The sequence below is a fragment of the Orussus abietinus genome, unplaced genomic scaffold (assembly GCF_000612105.2).
Source record: "Orussus abietinus isolate OABI.00-Male unplaced genomic scaffold, Oabi_2.0 scaffold745, whole genome shotgun sequence".
Taxonomy (NCBI): domain Eukaryota; kingdom Metazoa; phylum Arthropoda; class Insecta; order Hymenoptera; family Orussidae; genus Orussus; species Orussus abietinus.
Window position 1 is genome coordinate 1 of NW_019394886.1, and position 26107 is coordinate 26107.

General features: G+C 39.4%; 2 protein-coding genes across 10 annotated transcripts; one reads left to right on the forward strand and one right to left on the reverse strand.

Moving 5' to 3' along the window:
• The first annotated feature begins 224 nt into the window (after nt 1–224).
• Nucleotides 225–4897, forward strand: LOC105700227 (phosphatidylinositol 3-kinase catalytic subunit type 3). 3 transcript variants are annotated; one of them, XM_012425899.1, is made up of 10 exons: nt 225–462; nt 740–934; nt 1028–1457; nt 1540–1635; nt 2055–2603; nt 2688–3163; nt 3238–3426; nt 3508–3683; nt 3754–3828; nt 4021–4897. In XM_012425899.1, exons 1-10 carry the CDS (start codon nt 392–394, stop codon nt 4419–4421), a joined length of 2658 nt encoding a protein of 885 aa, XP_012281322.1. In that variant the 5' UTR covers nt 225–391; the 3' UTR covers nt 4422–4897. The 3 variants fall into 3 exon arrangements, with proteins under 3 accessions (XP_012281322.1, XP_012281323.1, XP_012281324.1); XM_012425900.1 differs by having other exon boundaries at nt 1564–1635; XM_012425901.1 differs by lacking the exon at nt 225–462 and having other exon boundaries at nt 793–934; nt 1114–1457.
• On the reverse strand, nt 4726–25816 carry LOC105700225 (mucin-17). Of its 7 annotated transcripts, none has more exons than XM_012425892.1 (5): nt 25224–25816; nt 24262–25092; nt 24103–24179; nt 16649–23991; nt 4726–9532 (listed from the first exon to the last, which is right to left on the reverse strand). In XM_012425892.1, exons 2-5 carry the CDS (start codon nt 24435–24437, stop codon nt 7544–7546), a joined length of 9585 nt encoding a protein of 3194 aa, XP_012281315.1. In that variant the 5' UTR covers nt 24438–25092; nt 25224–25816; the 3' UTR covers nt 4726–7543. The 7 variants fall into 7 exon arrangements, with proteins under 7 accessions (XP_012281315.1, XP_012281319.1, XP_012281318.1 ...); XM_012425896.1 differs by having other exon boundaries at nt 16649–20511; nt 20620–23991; nt 24262–25816; XM_012425895.1 differs by having other exon boundaries at nt 16649–20511; nt 20608–23991; nt 24262–25816.
• Nucleotides 25817–26107: the final 291 nt, after the last annotated feature.

The following is a 26107-nucleotide window of genomic DNA, read 5'->3' on the forward strand; positions in this document are numbered from 1 at the left end:
GGACGCTCCACAGTAATACTAAAATAATTTTCATTAATTGTTTTTGTTTATAAATATTTATTTTCTTTAGGAAATCCTTTCTGCCCCTCGAGCGATTCGAATTCCGCGCTGCTCCCGCCGCTAGTACTCTGCGCGGCCGGAGAGGGCAGTGCGAACCAGGTGCAAGCCATCGATGGAGTCCAGTGTATATCAGTGTTCTGAATCCTTTGTCCTAACTCGTCTCTGCGTCGAAATTGTGGTACTAGGCCCATACACTTGGGCCTGCTTGGGCCGAAATCCGTCGACATATGTACGAAGGGTTTCTGCATCGGGCTTCTGAATTCTTTACAGATGTTTAGTTTAAAGAGATGCGAAAATTATTAACATAACCGAGTTATTTTAAGTGCTCGCAATGGAAGATATTAACGATAAGTTTTTTTATGTTTATAGTTCCTCCCTTGAAACAAGAATACAGATAAAAATGTAAGTGTCAATCATAACATCGTAACCTATATGTGATGCTTCAATAGATCTTTTACATAAAACTTTTCAACTTTCGTTTTACTAAATAGGATGATATGAAAATATTAAAAACTTGTATGATATTGAGTATTATCAATCAATCAATAAAATATAAAAAATGTCAAATAAAAAATATCAAAACAATAAAAGAAGATGATGAACAGGATTAGTCTTAGTATTTTTGGATTACTAGGCTCAATTGTTATGTTTATGTAAAATAAGAGATATTACTTTACAGAGGAACTTTAGAAGGCAAGAGACAGCGACCTGAGTATGATAAATTCTTACTCAATCCTATGCTCAAATACAGCGGTCTGTATGGAGCTGGTAATGGTCGTGGAGACTTAGCTGCATCGTTACAAGTATGGGCTGGTGGCAGACCGCTTGCCTTACCAGTATATACGGCATATAAACATTTCACTTCACGATGGAAGTAAGATTATTCAAAATATGTTGTAATTAGATATTTTATGTAGTGATAATTATGATAACCTCATATGTTACAATTGAATTTGTTCACACATAGCTGGAACCAGTGGGTCACATTACCGATATCTTATTCAGATTTACCTCGCGATGCTCAACTCTGCGTGACTCTGTATGATTGTGCAGGACCAGGCAGACAACTATCAGTGGGCGGAACAACGATATCACTTTTTGGAAAACATGGGGTATTTCGTCAGGGGATGTTAGATTTAAGAGTATGGCCTGGGGTGGAAGCCGATGGAAACAACCCGACAATTACACCAGGCAAAGCTAGAGATGATGGAAAGGAACAAATGCAACGTTTATCTAAACTTGTTAAAAAACACAGGAATGGGCAGATGAATAAAGTTGACTGGTTAGACAGATTGACTTTTCGAGAGATAGAACTAATCAATGAACGCGAGAAAAGGACATCTGAGTACTTATATTTGATGCTAGAGTTTCCAGAAGTTACAATGGATGGTATTTCAGTAAGAACTATTAAATAATTAATTATACAGTTGAGTTAAATGCATTGTAATTATAGGCTATATAAATATGATTTTCATTTAGTATTCAATCGTGTATTATGAAAAGGATGGAGATGAAGTCGTTCAGCATAGGTCACAACCTGACGTGGTTACACTTCCTGATTATGAAATTTTGCAGGTGAGTATTTTCACTTCCTTCAGAATATACTAAACAACATTACTGACAATAATGATGCACTTTGAATTTAGAAATGATATGAAACTAATAAGTATGAAATATTTTGTTGTATAAATGTTGATTTTAATGTAAAAATTAAATTGGTCAAATAATTTGGTAATATATTTCCAGCATTCTTAGTGTGTACAGCAATTGTTTAATTTATTGACAATACTGTCAGATGTAAAAGTAATGATCCAAATAAATCATTTATAGTTTTGATTTTCTGTTTTTTATAAGTAATTAATTCATGTCACTTTAATTCAGAAGTCATACAAGAATACAAGTTTAAACTCATATTGATTAACATTATCCTAAATGTTAAAATAATACTTTAATGAAAAGAAATATCTAAAGCAAAAAGGAATTATATTTTGTAGGAAAACCTGGTTGAAGCAAAACATCACAAATTGGCTCGTAGTTTACGCAGTGGTGGAAATACTAGAGAACTAAAACCCACGTCAAGTGTTCGTGATGCTTTAAATACAATTTTAGCTTATCCTCCAACCACAGCCCTGTCTACTGAAGAACAGGACTTAATTTGGAAATTTCGATTTTACCTTTCGAATCAAAAAAAAGCTCTGACTAAATTTGTTAAATGTGTCAATTGGAAAGTTGCTGGAGAAGAACGACAAGCATTGGAAATGTTATCCTTGTGGGCTCCTCCAGATCCAGAAGATGCCTTGGAATTACTGGGACCTGCGTTTACTCATCCAGCTGTGAGGAGATATGCTATTGGTCGCCTCAATCAAGCTCCAGATGATGATCTTATGCTGTACTTGCTACAACTCGTACAGGCATTAAAATATGAGGATTTCGAAGGTATAAAAAATTCCAATCAGATATTATTCAAAGATTATGAGAAAAACGAAAGGTTGGAAAAAGATGTTAGGAGCAGTGATCGATCGTCTTCCATGCCAATAACCATGGTAAATACTTTTTAAATCGACAATTTTTTAAAGATTAACATTAATTTTTTTAAGTAATTTGGATTCAACAAGATTTATTTCTAGTCAAACGAATTGGTCGCTGGACAATTATCGTGTAGCCAGGATATTCCGATGGATCTGGCATCCTTTCTGATAACTCGGGCTTGTCAGAATTCAACATTAGCGAATTATTTTTATTGGTATCTTTCAATCGAATGCGAAGATCAAGTGGATCCTGCAATTACTGCTAAGCAAGACACTCGTATCCGAGAAATGTATTTAACGGTAATGGCAACGTTCTCTACAACTCTGTCGCACGGAAATGTTGTTTGGCAAAAAAGAAGAGCTTTCCTTAAAAGACAGAAACTTTTCATTGAACAGTTAGTATCACTTGTCAAAGCAGTCGCTAGAGAGAGTGGAAACAGAAAAAGAAAAACCGATAGACTGAGAGCTCTTTTAGCAGAGCCTGATCCTTTGTTTAAAATCAACTTTTCCAATTTCGAACCTATACCATTTCCATTGGATCCGGAAATCTGTATTAAGGGTATCATTCCAGAAAAGTAAGATCAATATTTCATAATATTGAAAACACTTATCTACGTATAAATTATTAATTTTTGTCATTATTTAACAGGGCTAGCCTATTCAAGTCTGCTCTTATGCCATCTAAGTTAACATTTTTGACAACAGAAAATACAGAGTATATTGCAATATTTAAACACGGAGATGATCTTAGACAAGATCAACTCATTTTACAAACAATAGCTTTAATGGATAAGTTGTTGAGACGAGAAAACTTGGATTTAAAACTTACACCTTATAGGTAAACTAATTTTTCTGTGATATGACAAAAGATTTTAATCTATAGTAGATTTTGTAATGATGTATTATTTATTTGTTATAGGGTACTTGCAACTAGTACACGACACGGATTTTTACAGTTTATAGAGTCTACTACTGTTGCAGAAGTCTTAGCTAGTGAAGGATCGATACTAAGTTTCTTTAGAAAGCACCATCCTTTAGAAACAGGACCTTATGGAGTAGCGCCAGATGTTATGGATACGTATGTACGAAGTTGCGGTAAGGTTTCATATATTATACTTAACGTACTAAGAAATTTCCTTCCATAATACAACAATCATTGTTACAGCCGGTTACTGCATAATTACATACGTACTGGGAGTGGGGGACAGGCACTTGGATAATTTGCTACTTACAACATCTGGTACATATTACCTTCCAATATCTTCGTTAATATATTTTAAATATTATTGAGCGGTATTTTAAGAAATCAATTTAGAAATTAGATTCTACCAAATTCCAAATCTAACACAATCAATTTTAGCTTGTCTTTGTTTCTGTGTAATGATTTATATCTTTCTGAACATTCGAATTTATTAAATAAATCTTTTTTTAGGAAAACTGTTTCATATAGATTTTGGATACATATTAGGTAGAGATCCAAAGCCTTTGCCACCGCCAATGAAATTAAGCAAGGAAATGGTAGAAGCTATGGGTGGAGTAGGATCAGAACACTATCATGAATTCAGGAAACAGTGTTACACAGCATTTTTACATCTTCGAAGGCACGCAAACCTGATGCTAAATTTGTTTTCCCTAATGGTTGATGCAAGTGTACCAGATATCGCTCTTGAGCCAGACAAAGCGGTTAAAAAAGTACAGGACAAACTGCGATTGGATTTAAGTGACGAAGAAGCTGTGCATTACGTCCAGAATTTGTTAGACTTGTCAGTGACAGCTGTTATGGCAGCGTTGGTGGAGCAACTACATAAATTTGCACAGTATTGGCGCAAGTGAACAAACAAATTTCAAAGACTGTGTTCCTCTAGCAAAGATTGTACATTCACTGTATATAAGTAACCACATGTAACAACTATAACATAATTTATTGTATTTTAGGATTATTTTAAATAACTGTTTGATAAAAAAGGATCTTCATATGTTGTGTATTTTTTACCTTGTTATTGAGCATAACACAAGTTGTTGGAAATGTTTTTGTTCAAATCGTTTAACCAGTTATCGCCTTAGTTATTTATAATTAATTGTTGAAAGGAAAGGTATACAACAAGGGCCGAAATGAACTGTTGAACATCGTCGTTTCCGTTGAATAAGGTTTATTAAAATCGCCTATCCTAAAGATCAGAAAGAGAACGAAAAACGTATGTCCATTGTACATATTAATCTGTTACGTAAATAGTCGTATATTTATTTTACCTCATAGTTACAATGGTGTATGTGGTGCACACTGTAGAAATTAAAAAGTAATATTGTTAGTGTGTGTTGAAAATATGAAAAAAAAACCATCCATACAATCCTACCGATAAACGATGTTTTATATTTCCGCCATGTCATATGAATTACAACTTCCGGAAGTTATGTGTCGAGTTTCATCGGTAGTTTTCCCCACGCGACAAATTTGCAAAATGATTAATAATAAAAAAAATAATAGTTTATCACGCAATATGTATTTCTTGATTTGTAGGTACGCAGTGGTGTCGCCGAACTCTTTACTTCAGAGAGGAGATCAACGCATACAGATAATTTTGCAAACAGCGATAGGGTATCAACGATTTCGTCATCGTTCGTCTTATATGCGGAGACTGCTAACAATTCTGCTTAAAATTTAACACAGAAACATACACATGAATAAGTGAAGCTAGTAATGATGAAAACATCGAGTACAAATTCTATCGATTTAGTACATTCTAATCGAGAGTCGATATTTTCTCAAAAATAATTATGCTTATGCCATATATGTTTCTTGGGAATATTTCAAGCAGAACAATGCAGAACTCCGTGGTTTATTTTACCATCCTTAAAAATTAATTTTAGATCGATATAAAAGTTTTCGGTGCCAAGGTAAACCGCGATTTCTTCCTCTCATTATTAACACAATATGTACATACATTAATTGCAGTCGATTTGTCCGTGTTGCCATCATAAAAGTTACTGTCCTAGCAAAAGTAAGACTAAAAACGAAAAATAGTGGACACAAATTAATCTTGTTAAGGCAGCTCAAAAGTATACACGAAAAAATGTAAGATTTCATGATTTATAATAATCGAACGAGATTTTGTCGATCTTTCGAATCGATCGATGCCGATATCCTTCGCATATCTAAATAATATGTAGAAGATAGGCTGCTTTTCGTAACGGAACTCGAAAAATCGCAGGCAACACGGACGAGCCTTGCCCTTGAGAAATCCACGAAAAATAAAAACATACTTAATATGAATAGTAACATGGCTCTATTATATAAAAAGAATATATGTATAATGTTAATGTCGAATGATTTCGTAGAAAAAGCCGTCCTAGCTTGAGGCCGCGCAAAGGGCCTTGAGAGAATCGGCGTATCCGCGGTTTTGTGCTAATTGAAAGTCTTACGATTACTCATTGACAATTTGGCAAACCCTCATTTCCGTATGTATACATATGTACTACGGGTTGTTTCGTCGTAGTCATTTTTACATAAATTTGGATAAAAATTTTTGGAAAAACGTACACGATTTAGAATCAACAATGATCAGTTTCCAACATTTTCTATTAACGGATATCCAATGATCGAAGGAATACCGAATACTCCGGCAATACAGAAACGAATCTTCCAAAATATTTACAGGACATTTCAGGTAAACTAACGACAAATCACGTCGGGCGTACCGCATGGGAATTCTCGTGACAAATTCTCAAACAGGACGCGTTTTCTAGAATCCGCTCGACTGCTATTTACCCCTCCTTATACTACACCTCGCGACACACGGATTACACAATGGCGCAATTCAAAACGATAGGCTTCTTTATTATTAATCTTTTTTCCCACAGAGGTTTTTTACGCTACAACCTACAAAGTAAATATTAATCCTAGCTTCCAACGATCCCAGTTACCATTTGTCCATTTTAACACCCTACGAAGATTCGGTCGAAGTCGGGAGGACGAGGGATCGCGTAAATTACCGAGGACGGGTCTCTCCAAGCTTACTTCGATCTCTCGTATGCTTTCCGACCTCAAGGCTTACAATTAATAGGTTTCGCTCACAGCAGGGACAGTACAAGTGCATCCAAATGGTAATTCTTTTTAAGCAAATCGTTCCGTTCTTAGGAAATATATTCATCGAATGCACGCTCGTCTATCTCGGACTCGCTACACCTATATCGACGCATCGTCAAAATGAGCACGTCGAAGAACCATTCGTGAAAAAATATTCACGATGTGACGAGATTGATTAATTGCCGACCCAGGTCACTCAAAGGCTCGAACCTAGAAATACACTGTAATCGCACGAATCGAACATTTAATTCACGGTTATCCAGCAAGATTCCTTTCAGGTCAAGTGTCCTTTCCAGAACGTCGAATTAACCCAGAGTTCTTTTTTTCGACGTTATCTAATTAAATCGTGAACTCGCACGCAGTCTTAAAACAATATAGCGACCGACGGAATCGTCATTGGCGTGGATCCCGGCGAAAGGAAGTCTTTAACACGAAACTTGCGGTGTATATCATATCGCAACATAAAACCACAGATTTCTCTCCCGGTGTACAATCTACAATTTATATAAAGGGTTCTTCTATTAAGGATTGCATCCATATACGAATATACTATTATTATATAAATTATAAGAATCTAGCCTTAGGCTTATCGACTAACGATATAGGATCGGCTGCACTGATTTCTTTTGACGTCAAGAGGTTCTCATCTCGATGCCGCTAGAGCACAAACGCTCCGAAATGCCAGTTCAAACCAGACGTCAAAGAGGTCCCCGAACGTCGAGCAGGATCGGCGCAACCGAGTCTTACTAACTGAAATTGCTCACGGTATGTACAGATGACGAAGAAGTAGAAGAAGAAAAAGGGACCACAAGGGCACTCCTCTCAGCTTCGGAGAAGGCCGACATTAATTTACACTCGATTGGGCGGTGTATTACCTCTCAGTGGCCTGGGGAGCGGGCACCGAGCTCTCGACGAGGTCATGCCTCTCGATGGGGGAGTTAGCGAGAGTGTAGTCAACGGGGTATCTCTCAGAGTAAGTGGGAGTGGCCTCGCCCCTCTGACCGAGTCGCGAGTCGTCCGCGGTCTCCTGATAAAAGCTTTGGGAGGCCTCAATGTTCCCAGAGGAAGATGTGGAGGATCTCTCAGCGCGTTCCAGCTCTCGACCCGAGTAGTAACTTTGGCTAGCCTCAGTCTCAGGTCTGGGCTCATAGTAACCTGGGGAGACGCTTCTCCTGGAGAAGCTGGGGGTGGCTTCCTCAGGCGCGAAATAGCTTTGACTCGCCTCCGAGGTGACATCGCGTCCGCTGGCCTCGTAATACCCGGGAGTAACTTCCTCCTGAGGAGACGCCTCCAGCCGCGAATTCGAATCCCGGTGAATCGACTCGTAGTAACTAGGCGTAACCTCTCGGTGATGGTGGCCGTAGTAACTGGTCGGTTCGTTTCTACGGTGATCCGAGCTCTCGGTTACAAAGTTCTGCGAAGACGACTCTTCAAGTCCAGGCATCGAAATGGGGACCTCGTACGACGTGGAGACGTTCTGCTCCACGATCACGTGATCCTCGTAACTGGAAGTCGGCACTGCGTCTACGTGAGTGGAACTGCTATCGGGGTTGAGGTTGTACGAAGAAGTTGGGATTTCGGGTACCCCATTGTCGTGGATGCTGGTATGCTCCTCTCTGACCGAGGTGTCGGGGATGACACTTGAGGAGGCGATGTTAAGCTCCTCGCAGGGCGGTATCTCGTAAGAGGAAGTGCTGATGGCGCTCTCCTGGTCCTGATCGCGTTCCTGCGTTTCCGGAGTTTCGGGGACGTAGGAGGAACTTGCGGTCTCGTCCTCGTTGGCACCTGAGTTGTTAGTAGATACAGAAGAGGTGCCTATACCATCGGCCCCGATGTCATTAGACTGAGAGGGTATATTACCTTCCTGACTGATCTCAGGATCAATCTCCATGTTCTCGGACAGACCTTCCACCTTACCGACCTCGTAGCTCTGGGTGGGAAAACTGGGGTCGTCAGCGGTCTCGTCAGCCCTTCCTTCTTGGGTCTGCATTATCTCGTTGAAGGACTGCGTGGGCGCGTTGGTCCGGGCGTCTTCGGAGACATCGTAGGACTGGCTAGCCCTGTTGCTCTTGGCATCTTCAAAAGACTGGGTCGGTGCCGTCGGTTGTTCCTCGGAGACAAAAACCTCGTCGTTCTCGGACCGACTCACCTCCCGACCCAAAGATTCCGACTTGTTTGCTGACTGACTGGGTACCTCGACCGAATCGCTTGTCACCGAGGCCTCGAACTCCTCGTACGATTGCGACGGAACTTCTTGACTAGTTTCGGTGCAAAAGTTCTCAGAGGCCACTTCCATCTCGGCGACTCCGCCTTGGGACGAGGGCTCATCCCTCCTGGTGACTTCCAATACCCGGGAGTCGTCGGCTGCCGTGTAGATCTCTGACTCGACGGGTGTCTCGACCTCCATGTTCTCCTCTACGGTGTTATCCATCGTCTCAGGATGAAGCATACTTCGACAGTTTTGCTCGTCCTGGTCAGAGGGTGCAGCCTGCTCTTCGACTATGCAACAAGGTACCCCCGCTATCGTTTTCTCCGTCGACTCGTCCACCTGGTTCGCGGATTCGGCTTCCTGGGACATGGCCTCTTGAACCTGGCTCGAGTCACTTACCTCAAAGCTCGAGGTCTCCGTCAACTGAATCTCGGAAATTAATTCTGAAGTTACCATACAGGAATCTCCAATGATTGGTAAACCACTCGTCGACGACTCGGTTGGATGGACGTTATGAATGTTCATCTCAGAAGTCTCCTGAACGAGAGGCTCTTGCGAAACGGGGGCCGATACTGGTACCTCCTCTTGGGCGGCGTCCTTTCGCAATCCATCAAACTCTTCCGTCGTTATTGAGATTTCCTGAGGGTATTCCTGCGAAAGATGACGACTTAAATTCAAGATCATAGTAGTTATGTTTCATTATCTTGGTAACAGAACTTCGGCACAACCTATACTTCCTTTTTTAATCATTTTTCAAGAATTTCATTCACGCTAGCACCCAAAAAATTGTAAGGTAAATTTCTTTATCTTTAACCCTTTCGTAACGGCAGTCCACTCCGCTGGAGTGACGCCACTCAACGGGAGCACGCGCCCCGTACACACAGGTCGTCGCGCGGATGCCGACTAGTTGGCACCCGTAACGAAAGGGTTAATTTTTAATTAATTTAATTCTAAAGTAGTACTCGATAAGAAATCATTTAATATTGTACATAATAAAAAATGATGATTATTAAATTTAAATGAAATTTGCAGTAATAACATAAAACTAGTGAAGGCATCAAAGTTCGTAAATGAAAAAAGAATGATAAACTAATGCCAGATTATATAGGAAGCAGATACTTCCCGACGTATGCACTTGGCTTTGTGCTTTGATTTCAGTATTTTTTGTAGGTAGAAGCATAATGTGGATCTACTTTTTTTTTTAACATAACTTTCCCTGCAGAGCCAGTATTTAAACCATTTGTCAGAGAAAATATAAATAATGAATAAAAATTCATACTGGCAGCCCCCGAATCTGTCATGACAACTCAACATGACCTGTGCCGTTGCTCGTTCAACGCTCACGGCACTGTTACACAGAACCCCCTATGAAAAACAAAACAGGGGCCACACAAAAAAAGTTGTACCCCCGTCAACTTCACCCCATATCCCTGGAAACGGCCGTTGCATGACCAAAATCGACATTATTGGATACAAACATGCACAGCTGTCAAACAAGGACATTTTCCTGGCATAAAACTTGAGCGAATTTCTGCCACGAGCGCTAGCTGTACGTTGTGACGACATGCGCTGTAGAAGATGCGCAGTTTACAACTGTCAGAAACAACCAATGACATGACCGTCCTTATCGGAGTTCTTGTAGAATTTCCTATTAGATACAATACGTACACGAATCACGAAAAAGCCCAAAACTTATAAATATTGAGTTCTTTTCTTGTGTAGTACAATAGATATCTGTTTCCTAATGAATTTCTTATTAATCCTTATTTCTTTACATAAAGTATAAAGTTTCTATTGAGGCCCGGCGCCCGTTTAATCTAACACTCGACGTTACTGGGATAGGGTTGCTCGACATTAAAATCGCGGTATTGTGACTTTCACGGCACGGTACAGCAACGGCGCCTACGTCATAAGTGTTAACACTGCTTGCCGTTACGTGGCAGCACGGTCAACTCGGGCTTGTTTGGCTGACCAGCTGCCTCGCGGCGACCGAATTTGAACTATCAATCTTACCTAACCCAAATTAACTTAAATTACATAATTCAAAACATTAGAAATACGATATATAAGGTTAAACACACGTTAATATTCTCAACTGTTTTAGAATTATTTAGTTTGAGTTGATTTGGGTTAGGTTAGGTCAATAAATGATAGACAGGCGAGCCGACGAAATAGCTAGATAGGTGGGGGTATGCGTAGGTATTTTCTCCACGTAAAAAAAAAAAAGTCAATAAATAGAATGCGGCCATCTGTTAACTGCACCATATCAAATTATAATTCACTTTATTATATTTAATTATGTAATTATGTTCTAATGGATATATCGAACTGATAATTTTAAAGGAAGCGTTTAAGGTAAAGTGAAATTTCCCTCAAATCAGTCAATTCGAATAAGACACTTCTTTTTAAGGGTATTGGATCACACTGTTTGCAACTTTGACACATACTTGTGATCATCTAATTGTCCTGACATTTTCAAAATTTGGATTTTCGGAAAATAAACGTTTGACTTACAAGGCACCTGAGGTGTCCCCCTCCGATTTTGTTCATTTTTAAATATGTTATACAGGACTAAAATCTAAGGGACTCGTGTTTTTTTTATCGGCGAATAAACACTTTTAGGGGGTGAAATCAGGCTTCAAAGTTGACCATGCAAGGGGGTGAGTTGGCTGTTTCATATTGAAGCACTCGACCGATTTTCATGAAACAACCATCAAAATGTAGGGAATGAAGAATTATGCAACATGCATTTGGAATTTTTCGAAAAAATTCATTTTTAAGGGGTGAGCCACCCCTTTGAACCCCTTTTACCCCTTACGCGAGCAGTAATTGCTCTATCCAAATGAAACTTGGTTAATTTATAGACCAGAACAATACAAAAAAAGTTTCATTTGGATAGAACAATTACTGCTCGCGTAAGGGGTAAAAGAAGTATTCAAAGGGGTGGCTCAACCCTTAAAAATGAATGTTGTCGAAAAATTCCAAATGCATGTTGCATAATTCTTCATTCCCTACATTTTGAATGTAGTTTTCATGAAAATCGGTCGACTGCTTCTATATGAAACAGTCAATCAAACAGGCACCCCCTTGCACGGCCAACTTTGAAGCCTGATTTCACCCCCTAAAAGTGTTTATCTGCCGATAGAAAAAAGCACGGGTCCCTTAGATTTTAGTCCTCTATAACATATGTAAAAATGAACAAAATCGGAGGACACCTCAGGTACCTTCCTTGTTAGCCTAGACAAGTACCAAAATGGCGGAGAGCTCTCATATTTCGATTGATATACTATTATTGAAGGCTCTGATATGAGAAACGAAAGTGCCGGGACAATTGTATAACAATTTCGAACAATCTAGTAATAGAGAAACACGCATTTGAACGAGATAAAGACGAAAAAAAGTGTATTATGCGCTTTTATACTAAAACGAAGGTAACACCAGGTCTCGGAGAGAAAATTTAGTTGACGCTAAAATCACAGATGGCGCAAGGCGGCATTCAGTAGTCAACTGAGACATTAAAAATCATGAATCCAGGGGATGTCTAGAATTTCACTTCAATTTCTTTATAATTACTGTACGGAAACAACATTTGAAGTATGCTGTTTAGTACAATGCCCAATATAATTTGAAAAAGTTGTCGATACAAATACGACGTTCGTATTTGTATCGACAACTATTTATTTAGAAGTATGCTTATTACCGACGTCGATCAAAATTCTCGACGTGTCATACTTCACTTAATACATTCACCGAAATGATATCTTCGTTTAAATAAGTATTTAGCAAGATAATGCGTAAACTGATGATCGCAAATACCATAACGAGGAATATTTCCTCGCATGTTTCTCCATAATATTGGTAAATTTTGCGAATGAACTCAACTTTCAGGATTCACAAAATTACGTGTATGGTTTATTGTCATATGTTCAAGGTCTTTAAAAGTATACTCAATTAAGAAATCTCGCATGTTTCTCCATAATATTGGTACATTTTGCGAATGAACTCGACTTTCAGGATTCACAAAATTTCGTGCATGGTTTATTGTCGTATGTTCAAGGTATACTCAATTAAGAAACTGTACGTTCACCCATCAAAATTATTTTGTGAAAAACTTTCTAACAAACAACAAGCGACGGCTAAAATCTTGAGTAGGTCACTCAGAGGCCGACATTGACACGGGGAACCCACCTCCGATAACCTTGACATTGACAACGTGTGTCAATGTCAAGGTTATCGGAAGTGGGTCCCCTAAACCCGTTTTTACAGTAAGAAAAATGTACAGTAAAAACATTATTTTTGTACATGATCACATGATTCTCCACCGTTTGCAGTTGTTTGTCTAGTTTTTTTAATTTCTGTATTATTTTTTGTTTAAGCTACAAACGAAACAAGATCACTACAAACAACTAAAAACGATGGAGAATCACGTGATCATATAATATAAAAAATAATGTTTTAAACATCGGGTGTTAAGTTCACATAGATATTTTAGCAGCATATTAAGGTGATTGAAGGCGTTGAGAAATTTAATCGACGTCGATAAAATAAAATCCATCTTTACCCTTTTTGACGGTAACGACATTTTGGCTACTCGAGTGGCATCATACGCTGGCGCGTCACGTTACCGACGTTCATAATTATGTTGAACGTCTATTACACTCTATATTGAAAATTGTACGAAATGAAGTACTCTGTGTGTCATTTCAATAGTATGATTACATATAAATATGGACTACTAATCCAATGGGGGAAACGCGTATCGCAATTAGAAAGAGAAGGAAGTACGCGGTATGCAACCTTTCTCTTTCTCGAAGGTAATTGGATAACATTCTTTATTGAGTTTTTGCATTATATTTCTTACAATTTATATTCATATTACTTCAATATTATTTTTCTTGTACCACATTGATGTAAAAGATTGTTAAATAATTTTTTTTAATATTCGTATACGCGAGGTCCACGATTCCTACGGGGATGTGAAAGTTGCGTCTGAGGGATAAATCGTTCATGGAACTTTTCTTGAATACCGAATAGTACCGAATAGTTTTAAATTTTACCACATGAATGTGGAAGCTCTAAGAAAGGTCTTGACATATACATAACATTTAATTTTTTTATTTAAGAAAGTAAAAAATTGTTTATAAAAATATTTAGAAAAATGAAATATTATGAATGTCAGCACCTTTAGGACTTCAGTGTTCAAGGGGGACATTTTTTTCATGATTCATTAGAACCTGTTAACCAAAGGTTTCATAAACAAAACTTCTCAGATGCCCCCTTTCACATCACCTTAAGCGACGACCCTGCAATTGAAAGAGAAAGGTTGCTCTCCACACTCTTCTTTCTCCTCTTAACACTAGAATTACTGACGGTTTTTTTTTTTGTATAGGATGGGCCATCTGAAACCAGTCATTTTTACTGGTCTTGGTAGTTTTAGTGTTAATTGCGATACGCATTTTCTTCATTAGGCTAGTAGTCCGTATCCAAATGTCTATGAATGATTATAAAAAGATCGAAGTAAAACTCAAGAAATTTCTGGAATCCATATATTTTGACACTCCAAGCTGCCAACGACACCAACTACCACACTTAGGCCCGGTTCCACAATTCGAGTTAAACATCGGTTATCTCGAGTTGTGGAACCGAGCCTTCGTGGCAACTAAATGTTTGCTCTACGGGCATTTATAGAGCACGTGTTGCTCACAGGATATTCGAGAATTTCACTGCACGCATTTACAGAATTTTTCTTAACCCTTTGCACTCCGCGCCATCCTATTTAGACTTAAAATGTCCCTTCAGATGGGACAGCGGAGTGCAAAAGGTTAATATTTTTCATACGAATCTGTAAGTTCAGTTACGATAATACTCTAAATTGTTATGCCTAGGAAGTCTCCGTTTTCGATTCTAAGCTTGCAGAGGGCGTAAAAAATATCAGATATATGTGATCTTGATTTTGGTCTAGGATAAATTTAAAAAAACGTTCTAAAAAATGAAATTTCATGAGTGTCACGTTCTTCCTTACGGCTTTCATAATCACGTGGTAAAGTTACAGATGATTCGTGCACCCAGTTAGGAGATGTTTTATAAATATTTTAACGCTTCAGGGGTCGGTTTCATGTCACCTTAAGATGAAATGAAATCCGTCTCAAGTAAGTTTATTTAAAAAAGGCAATTTTTATATAAAGATATTCCCTTAAAATGTCCGAAGATTCAGTCCATGCCTCGTGAGCACCTAAGAAATATCGTGACACGTTCAAAATTTCGATTTTCAAAACAAACTTTGTTGACTTAGCCTAGACCAGAACCAAAATGACGTCATGTTCTTATATTTTCATAAATATATAATCGTTGAAGGCTCTAATGACAGAAATGAAAGTCTCAGGACCATCGTACAACACTTCAGAATAAATTTAGTAATGGAGAAGCGCGCATTTAACCGCGATAAAAACAAGAGGAGCATGTTGTGAAGTTCTGTGCTAACAAGAAAAGAACCAGGTATGGTCGTTTCATATTTTCGCAGTACTTTATTACTTTGTAGTCCTCAATGTATAAAACTATTTGCCAAAGAGATAGCGCGGATCTCAAGAATTTTCAAGAAAGAATCGTTAAATATTTAGTATAAATCTCGTAAGAGCATGAGTTAAAGCAACTCTCGAAGCGATTAATAGCCTAGTGGACAAGGCACTAGGTCTGGGATTACCGTGGTGCTAGTTAGATCCCCAGTTGGTACACTTTTTTAAAATTCGTATGTAATTGCAGTTGTCTTTTTTCATGTCATTTGTTAATGTTTATCTTTCATGAAATTGCATACCCATGTAAATAGAATGACATTTACATACAATGTGGCGAATATCACCCTAATATCTGTTGAAATAAAGTAGATTTTAACAACGATTAATATATAAGAATAATAAAAATGTTTTGTAATGATATTATATTGTAATAATGTAATTTTAAAAGTAATGTAGCGTGACAAATGTAATTTTGTACACCTTTCCTGTTGATTATGAGGAATTTTTAATTATTCCTATTTCTGTTTACGTGGGCATGCAATTTCATGAAAACTAAAAATAAAAATAAAATGACATGAAAAAAAAACAGTAAACTCTCATTATATACGAAAAAAAAGAAGTGAACCACCGGCGTTCTAAAACCTTGTGCACTAAGCTATTAACTGCTTCTAGAGTTGCCATAACCCATGTCCATATGAGGTACATACTAATTATTTAAACGATTATTTCTTGAACATTCGTGAGGTGCACGTTATTCCTTTGGCAAATAGTTTTATACATTGAGGACTACAAAAAACAAAGTGCAAAAGCTGAGACAACTCTACCTGGTCCTCTCCTTGTATGATGAATGTAACACGTGTTGTATACGAGCTCTTTGAATCCAACCGATGTTGTAGTATGGCGTCTTACTATAATCATGAATCGAAGGGATTTCTTGAATTATGCTTCAATCTCATTATAATTATACTCTACTGAAATGATATATGGAATCTGCCATTCTGCACAATACTGAATGGAACATGACACAGCTATCGATGCCAATACAAATGTCGGTTACATGAAGTGCTATTTCAGATGATATATCAACAGAATTTCATTTTATTGAAAACGATTAAGTTTCTCGATGGGCTTCACATCACCTTAAATAGTAGAAAAATGTTAAAATACATACATTACTAATCAACATAAATATTATACATTGTAAAACTACTTTGGATTTAAAGCAGTAAGACGTCACGATTCAACTTCGACATACCTGCTGGATCTCCTGCACTTTGTTCACCACTTCTGCTATCTTCTCCGAAATTTCTAGGGTCTTCTGGGAGGACGTCGGTGCCTCGTGATTAACGGTCATTTCCAAAATAGCATTACTCTCCGTCGAATTCGTCGAAACTTTGGAAACGAGCATTTCTGAAACGGAGACATCCACAAAGCTCTGGTCGCTACTCATCTCAGGTTTCATTTGAGCGGAGAATTGGGTCTCTTCTGTGAAGGTGTCGTCAATGATCGGCATGGAAGGAGTTGTTTGCACCTGAGAGCCCTCCAGAACGATACTTTCAGGGATAGAGACGGCATAAGATACACTAGGTACAGACTCGGTAGATGTCCTAATATCCTGTGTTTCAATGGTTATGTTCTCCTCAAGGTTTGGTATTACCAGGTACTGCGTACTGGCCGGAATTTCCGCCTGGGTCACCTCTGAGGTTGGACTCTCCATGATCTCGCCAATGTCGGGCATTGAATTTCCAGGAATCTGGATCTGCGCTTCACTTGCAGAAATATACGATATTGTGGAGCTGGCGATGGTAATGGGAAGCTCCAGTGAAGACGGAATTGTCGGTACCACCGAAGTTCTCGTAGGTTCTTGGATAGGGAGGCTGGTTGGTACCTCTAAAGGAGTCATAATCGGCTGGTTCAAAGTCAACGAAGTCTCCAGCACCGAGGGTGAGGAAATCGGCTCTGTAGGAGGAATGATGGTTGACTGCAGGATGGTCTGATTAATTAAATTGGTCTGCGTGAGTCCGGTGCTCATAACGCTGGCTGTTGAGTTTTCAGGTAATCCGATTTCCTGTTGGAAATCCGTGTTTGCTAGAGCAGCAGCCAGGATGTCCTGATTCGAGGTATGTATTACCTCCGGAGTCGGGAAACTCTCAGTGATGACGGCGGACGGGTTCTCGCCCACACTGGATTGCATATTGGACATACAACCATTGTCAAATTGTAATACAATATTGTCAATGCCACCAGTTTCTCCTAATGAACTGGGGTCGATGTAAAGTGTTCGAGTACCGTCGGGATTTTGCGTGGTACCTTCTAAGGACATCAAGGTGTTATTGTCCAGGGGTTGTATTTGACCTTGATCGTCTATAGTAACAAGAACATAGGTCTGGGTCCCATCACTGCTCTCCGTAGGCAATGCCATAATTTGGGGCTGTGCGGTCACTTTAGGCTCATCTATCTTTTCCGAGTTCGCTTCATTGGACGTTTCCACGAGATGCGTCTCAGGTTTGAATTCTTCCTTAGGAACAACATCCTCAAAGATCTCAGCCTTCTTCTCAGGTTCGATGGGCTCCAAAGGGGGCAAAGGTAACTGAGATCCTAAGTTGGCAATCATGGGGGTGGTCGCCACAGTATTCAAGGCCATATTCATAAGAGTTTTCTGCTGTTGTACGTTCTTACCGCCTTTCTGTAACTTTGTACTATTACTTGTCAACTGTCGATGCTGAGCACCTGGTTTGGTCACTGGACAGACATTCAGGGAAGCGACGTTCCCTGCAGGTTTAGTCTGAACGGTATGTGGACTGGACGGTACTGACTCCTGGTGCATTTTCTGTACGACGATCTTTTGTTGAGCCTTCTGTTGACGTCCTGAACCTTTGGATAATACCACCTTCTGAACAGCAGAAGTTGTCGAAAGGACCTTGCTTTTTAGTTGACCTTGAGGAATGGAACTGGCTGCCTGTTGAACTCCAACTTGCGGAGATAAGCTCGCTACGGCGACTGTCTGTTGAGTTAGGGTATGCTTTGTAGCTTTTTTGCCTTGAAGAATGGTCTTTTGACCTGGCACCGTATTTTGAAAAACTATGGTACCTCCTTGAGGTGACTTGACCGTCGTCCCTGTAACTCTCACCTGAGACGAAGAAATCGGTATTTTCTGGCACTTCTGCAACATCGGTAACTGCATTTTCTGTTGCACTGTCTGGTACTGGATTTTTCCTCCTTTACTAGGACTTTTTGCTGCGATCGCTTTGACTTGTTGTCCTGTAATAGGGGTGAGAACGGTTCCTTTAGAGCTGACTATACCTTGAGTGCTGAGTATAGTCTTTCCCGTAATGGCCTGTGAAATGGGTGTAAGAATAGCCTTAGATGTTACCAGATTCTGGGTGGCCAATGGGGATAATATAGTTGTCCCTTTAGTAACCAAGGTCTTCGATCCTATGATAGTCTTCCCAGCTAAGGGTGAGGCACTTATCGGTGTGTACAATCCACTTTTGGTCAGGAGACCCTGAGACAGCGAGCTTAGCAGAGCTGACTTACTTATGGTTCCCTGGATCGGAGTCAGTACACCCTTAGAAGTAATTATACCTTGGGCATTAATGATTTTTTGGCTCGAAGCAACCTTGGAAGTGGTCGCTGACGCAGATCCTTCGGTTTTTGGCGCTATTACCGTTTTCGATTGCACTAGCCCCTGAGGACTTATAGGTGAGAATATCTGTCCTTTGCTCGTCATCACTCTCTGAACTTTACCACTTAACGACTTGGAAATATTCAAGGGCAACATCTTGGTCTGACCAGACTGCGCAGATGTTAGGATGACTACCTTGCCACCCTGATGAACTATCTGAGCACTGCCTGGCGTTCCCTTCCCTGCTGGTATCGCTATTTTCTGCTGCGTTCCTGGTTTTCCCTGAACACTGTATCGCAACTGTTGACCTCCTGCAGTCTGAACGATAACATACTTGCCAGGATTTCCTTTCTGTGATAAAAGAGGCGAGCTTTTCCCTGCTTGAGTATTTTGGAACTTCAATCCCTTCACTCCACCTGTCAACGGAGGCACCAATGTCTTAATACTGGTAATGGTTGGCTTTGCTTTACCTTTATTTTTCAGAATCGTGGGAGTGCCGCTTTTCTTTTTGGATGGCGTAGGATGTGGATCAGAAGAACTATCACTGACTTTAAATTGAGACTGATTAGTTGCGACTATTTGACTCGCAGGAGTCAATGTCAAAGGGGTAGTAATAGTGCTTGCTGTTGGTATGATGTGACCTGGTATCACTACGGGCATCTGCTCTATGCTTTCTGGAGTGAGAACATCTTCACTGAGGACAAAGGGCATGGAGTTAATGTCCAAGTCCATGTCTGCTAGACTCTGTGAACTCTGCTGAATATACTTCTCCGTTAAAGTGGGTATTGGAACCGCTGAGATGGTCCGTCCAGTTTGAGGAATTACCTTCTCATTCTGAACCTCCATAGCAGCTGCCGTAGCTGCCTCTTCTGCTTTCAGTGCTTGTAACTTCTGCGTCAAAGACATATTACCAGAGCTTTTTAAGGGTGTTTTTGGCTTACTGTTCGGCGATGTAGAGTCCAACTTCATAACTTTGGCTCTCGAACTACCTTTAGAATCTCCCTTTTTTAGAGTTTCACTCTCCAGCTTGTGTTTTGTACCTTTCGGAGGCAATTTCTCTAACAGTTTTGTCTTCAAGATCTGCATCGGTTCTTTTAAAGTGACATTTTCTATTATTCTTGGTTTTTCCCGTTTTTTAACAGGTACTCCGATTTCAGACGTCGGGGATGGTGTTGACATTGACAGTCTTGAAGTCTCGTCCAGTTTTTCCAACGTCAATGGTTTAAAGCGTTCATCCACCTCAGGCATCTGATCTTGTTTTTGCAAAACGATTCCAACATCTTGGGTCATTTGTGCAGAATCTTGAAAAACGGTGTTATCTAGCTTCGTCTCTACCGCTATGTTCTCTTCTACAACTACCTCAACTCCTTCAAATTCAGTCATGCCAGCGATTTCCGTGACGGTGCGTTGGTCCTCGCTCGCAGTTTCGGTTATAATAATACCCTTACCCAATTTCTCTATTTCCACACCCTCTGTAGTATCTTCTGTTTGCCCTGTAATGTTAGCATTATCCATTCCATCAGTTAACTGCTGCATTACGACTTTCTTATTTTTTCCCCGACCAGTTACCGATTCTGCATTTTCCGTACCTGCTTTCTTACCTCGCTTATCCATTTGTAATGTTTTCAGAAAAGCTTCTTGGAATGTATTAATTGGTTTTTCTTGAGAATTGCCATCCTGATCTTTCTTCAATTCAGCCTCAGTGAGAAACTTTCCCTTCTGTTTTATTTTTAAAGTTGCACTTTTTTGAGAGGGTTCATTCGCAGCTTCTTCAGATTTTTTCAGAGAAGCTTCAACTTCAATTTCGCTATTTACTATATCTTTCGCTAGTTCTTCCACGGAAGGAGGAACTTCAACTTTTTCGTGTACAGGTACTTCAATTTGTACACTAGTTTCTGATTCTACATCCATAGTAACTTCTGCTTGGACTGCAGATTTTTCTTCGGGCGTAGCAAACCCTATTACTTCTTCAATTCTAAGTTGTTCCTCTAAACTTTTGGTAATCGCATCAGGTTCCATAGCAGTCTCTTTACTTTTATTGTGTGTTGCCATCAGTGTATCCAACATACCTTCGTTTGGATCAACTCTGGTAATTTCTATTTCAATACCCGCTAAATTATCAATTCTACTCTCTGCAGCAGGTTGCAAAGCATTCTTGTTTGGAGGGTCATTGTCGAAGAAATCAAGCTGTGAAAGTTCAAATTTCTTAATCTGAGACTTCTTTGGAGGAAGCATATCTACAGAGGTCTTTATTACTTCTAATTGCCGAAAGGGTTCATTTTCCTCTGTATTATTCTCAACTCGTTCGTTAGTTTTCAAATCGTTTCTTTCCTGTTCTCCTTCTTTAATTTCCTTTTCAGTAATAGGTTGCCCTTCAGGTATACTAGTTTTGGTTTCAAGTTTAACTTCGTTTACCACCTCATTATAAACTGATGACAGTTTCGTTATCCCCTGAAACGTTTCTACCCGACCCATTGGCGATTCTGGAATAGCTATATCAGACTGTTTTTTATCGCGTTCTAGAGAAACTTTTGTACTAGAAGATTTAGTCTCTTCATCATAGTACTTTTCTTCCCCTGTCGACATGCTAGATGTTTCATCGGTACCTCCCAATGACTTATCTTGAGACTCAAAATAGTCACCAATTTCCTCTTTTAAGGCTGCAGATTTCTTTCTGAAGCCATATGATCTTTTACCTCTTCGAAGCTTACCTCTCGATGGCTTGGGAGTCTCCTCACCTTTTTGAGATTTATCATCGGTCTCTGACTGGCTCTCATCAGTTTTGTATGCTGCTTTCTGATCGTGCATATAGATGTCAGACTCCAAATACTTCTTATTAGGCTTTCTTCTTCTACCACTCAGTGAACGTTCCGTATCCGATTCGGAAGTTACTCTCTCGGATTTTTCTAAGACCTCAAGACTTTTATTCAATTCCAATGATCTTTTCGAAGAAATGTCTCGATTTTCGATGAGTCTATTATCGATTGACTTCTTTGGTCTGCCACGACGCCTTTTAACAGTTCTTTTTTCCGTCTCATCCTCTACTTCTGCCAACGAACCTTCCTTACTTTTCGTTTCAGTACTCACAATTGAAGCATTGTCTACATCAGTATCACCTGATTGGCTCATTCCAGCTCTAGGCAGGGTTCCATCAGTGTCAGAATTCTCACTGTGACCGAGCACGGTTTCAGCCGACTCAGAAACTGTTTCATCTTCAGTCTCAATTTCAATCTTGTCAGAAAATGGTTCCTTTTCGAAAAGTTCTTCGCTGTCCATTAATACAGGCTCTGAAATAGTCTCTTGTAGAATACTGTCCACTGTTTTCGTTTGTTTGGGTGTAGAGTTTTCGGGTTGAGCTTCAATGGGTTTGTCCGTAAACTTTTGAATAACCGTATCGTTTAACTCCTGTACTGTTTTAGTTGAAATTTCTTTTTCAGAATCCTTAGTATCACTTATACTACGTTCCACCTCAGCTTCTTCCTCTCTTTCAACTTCGAATATTTCTACAATCTCTACCTCTGTTTCGCAAATATTGGCATTGGATTTCTGCGTTTCTTCATTTGTTAAAGAAATGGTTTCTTCAATTTTATCAGTAATCTTAATATCGTCACCATCAATTTTAGCTATTTGTGAGGTATTGTCGCTTTCTTTATTCTTAACATCAAATTTCTTAGCTTCTGTGCCTAATACTACCTCAATAACCATTTCATTCCTCAGATTCCTTTCTCTTTCGGTTAACGTTTCCTTTTCCTGCTCATTTTTTAACGCCTGACTCATTTCAAATTCCTTGATAATTTCCTTCTTCAAGTTCTTTTCACCAAAGAGTCTAGGGATCTTTCGAACAGGTGGTAATGCCGGTTCGGGCAAATCATCTTCATCAAAATCAAAGCAAGATAATTTTGACTTCTTGTCATCCTTATCGTGTGACATTTTCTGGTCTTTTTGATTTTCCTCTTTTTTTCTGTCATTCGTCGTTTGTTTCTCATCATTAACTCGTAATGATATATTTTTTCTTGGTAACAATTCAGTGCTTGAGTCGAATTTATTATCAGACTGGTCCAATAATTTGTTACTGGAACTACGAGCTTTTCCAGATAGTGAGTTTTCCATCGCGTGGAGAGCTGATAATTGTTCAGTTTCTCTGAGTAATCGCTCTGCACCTTGAATTATATCAATGCTATCTTCGATATCTTTATCCTTGTTCATAGAACTATCGTCCAAATCATCTACGTTAGCTCTGTACTTTGCAGGAGGATTCCCGTACGTTGAGTCGTATAACAATGGTTTTGTGTCATCTAAACCTGCATCCTCATCAGATCCATCATCCCAATCAGCCAACAATTTCTCACGAATTTCCGGATCAGTCTTCTTCTTCTTACTAGACTTATCAACTTGCTTCACTGGTTTTCTTTTCCTTGGCTCCGAATTTCCTTCACTCCTATTCTTATGTGAATACGACTTCTCTTTTTTAACATTTTTCCTTTTTGGTGTATCTAAATCAGAAACTTTGGTTCTCGACTGCGAGTAAGTCTTCACTTTCGTCCTTGCCACTGGTGAATTGCCTGATCTATGACTCTTTATATGACAAATTATAACGTTCACTCGAGAAGATGTGAAACTACATAGATGACAAGGATAAAGTGGGGAACTATTATTAGGAGTCGATGGTAGACTGCTTGGTTGTTGACGAATTCGAATTTCATGATCACTTTCCCGTAAGAATCGAGGGTGCGTTATTTTTCTTTGCATTTCACCGCCGTCACTACGTCTATGATTGCCATCGGTATCTCGTTTTTTCTTAGGTAGTTTCTTTTCGCCAAAAAGAGCAGAAATATCAGGTTTCTCCTCAGGACTGAATCTTTCGCTGCGTAAAATGTCTGGGTCTCCTCCAGTTAATTTTTCAGCCATTTCCACATCTCCAGGAAATTTGTTCATATATGTTGAGCCATCTTTGCTCTTAGTTCTGTATTTATCTGAAAAAAGTAATAGAAATTTAAACATATATTACTCAAATCTTTAAACTTGCTGCAGCTATAATCCATTACTACAATATTTTCTTATTTTAAAATATAAATTAAGTATACCTAGGCCTTTTTTTATGAAATCATCTTTCAGCGTACAATTATATTTGTAAATCTGTTGATAATTCTTGACAAATTCACTGAAATGTTTAATAAATCAATTAGTATTTATTAATCAAGATATAGAACATAATGAAATATATTTAACATTTTATTGCTTACTATGTATCCTCTTGAAAGAACTTGACGACTGCTATCAATGGTTTCTTTCTAAACTCCGACCGAATGTCTTCGGATAAATTATTAAGGCTGGTGACTTGACCGGGCCACCAACAACCACTGAGCTTAACCCAAACAATATCCCCGTCCAAATAGTTGATTTCTGTTTGTTCACACATCTTGACTAGGTTCTTAGTCAGGCTTACATATAAAAGCGCGTTTACCCCTTATAAATTAAGCAAGGAGAACCTTTATCTTGTTCATATGTTGGTATCTAAAATATTAACCAGTTATACATTTTTCATTATCAATAAAACCAGAAAGCTATCCAATACCCATTATTGATTCCTTAAACGAGTGAGTCTTCTTCACTTCACCATCGTACTATGAAAATATATTGAAAATGCAATGTAAAATATTTAGACTCCGTAATAAATGAGAAAATTGACTATACAATTGTACATATAAAATCAATACTTGATTAACAAGTAATCTTTTTGCAATTTCCTTATCTTGAAAGTAATTCATATAAATCTTTGATTCTTAATTTAAAAAAAAAAAAGTATGACAACACAATTTAATCATTATTTCCCTCCATGAAGAAATCCAGTCTCGTCAACCGATAGTCAATGGTATCGATGCGCTGCTAATTCTGTGCTTTATAACACTTGGCACCTCGACGTTGTCATCTTCAAAGCTAATCGTCGTTGCATCTCATTCAACACTTATCGCATCATCCTTGTACTCTATTCACCATGCCCTAAACTCTTGCATCTAGTTCAATTATTCATCGTAATTTCCGATTCACTCAAAATTTTGTTCAGCTCGTATATGCTATAAAACACAGATGATTCTTATGTTGACATTTCTAAAACTATCAACTGTTGCTCCTCGCACCAACCTCAACACAATCCTCACAGTTTGGTCACTATGCCCTGGCAAGTAAACGCAAGAAACACACTAACCCTGACTCCCAGAATGTTGCATTGCTCAACCTGGCGTTGTCAACACGGAACGATCGAGGTTTCTCATCGAGTCTTTTACGATGCACTGAGAAATTTGATTTTTGCTGATGTGCCGGCTTCCCCTGGAGCAAGACCACACTCCACGAAAACGGCCAGGGGGGCGAGAGGCGGTTTCGCGGGAAAGCAGGATCTTGCCTTGCACTCCTCGTAAGCCGTGGTCCTGTCGAAGCTATCGAGACCACCGGAGTGCGTCTGAGCCCTAAAGCGGAATAACGAAGACTGGACGCACCAAAGAACCGATGCACCTCTCGTCGGTCGTAAAGGATTCCTCGGACTCCTGCTCCCAAAGCTCTGTCCGAATTGGCGAGCGTCCCAGGAGGAAGGACGTCCTCCTTGCTTCGCCTCAGCCGTCCTCGCCTAGTCGGTGAATCTCCTCCACGGGCACTCCTTACTCTGCCCAAGGAACACGCGCCCTCGCTTCACACTCAGCAAGACGCGACCGCGACGGCCACCTAAAACCAATCGGCACTCAATTTTTTATGCCTGTTGTACGACGTACGTACATGTTTCGTTTCCCGACGTGCAACGGGGCTTCTTTAGATGGACGACAAACGTATAGATGAATGCTTCCTCCTATCGCGGCTCGGATCTCAGACTACCCGACAGGTTGGCCAATCTATGAACATTAGAATACATGGCCGGCGCTGTGTTGCCACCGTCGCGATTCAGAGAGTAGCAAAAATCAGGGCGTTTATTACGTGTTTTTGAAAAAAGCACTCACTTCTTGCACTAACATCTCACGTGGATTTAATCGCGGAATTACGAATTCGCTATATGAAAGAACGAGATCATTAGCATTTCGGTATAGTAATATTGCAAACAAA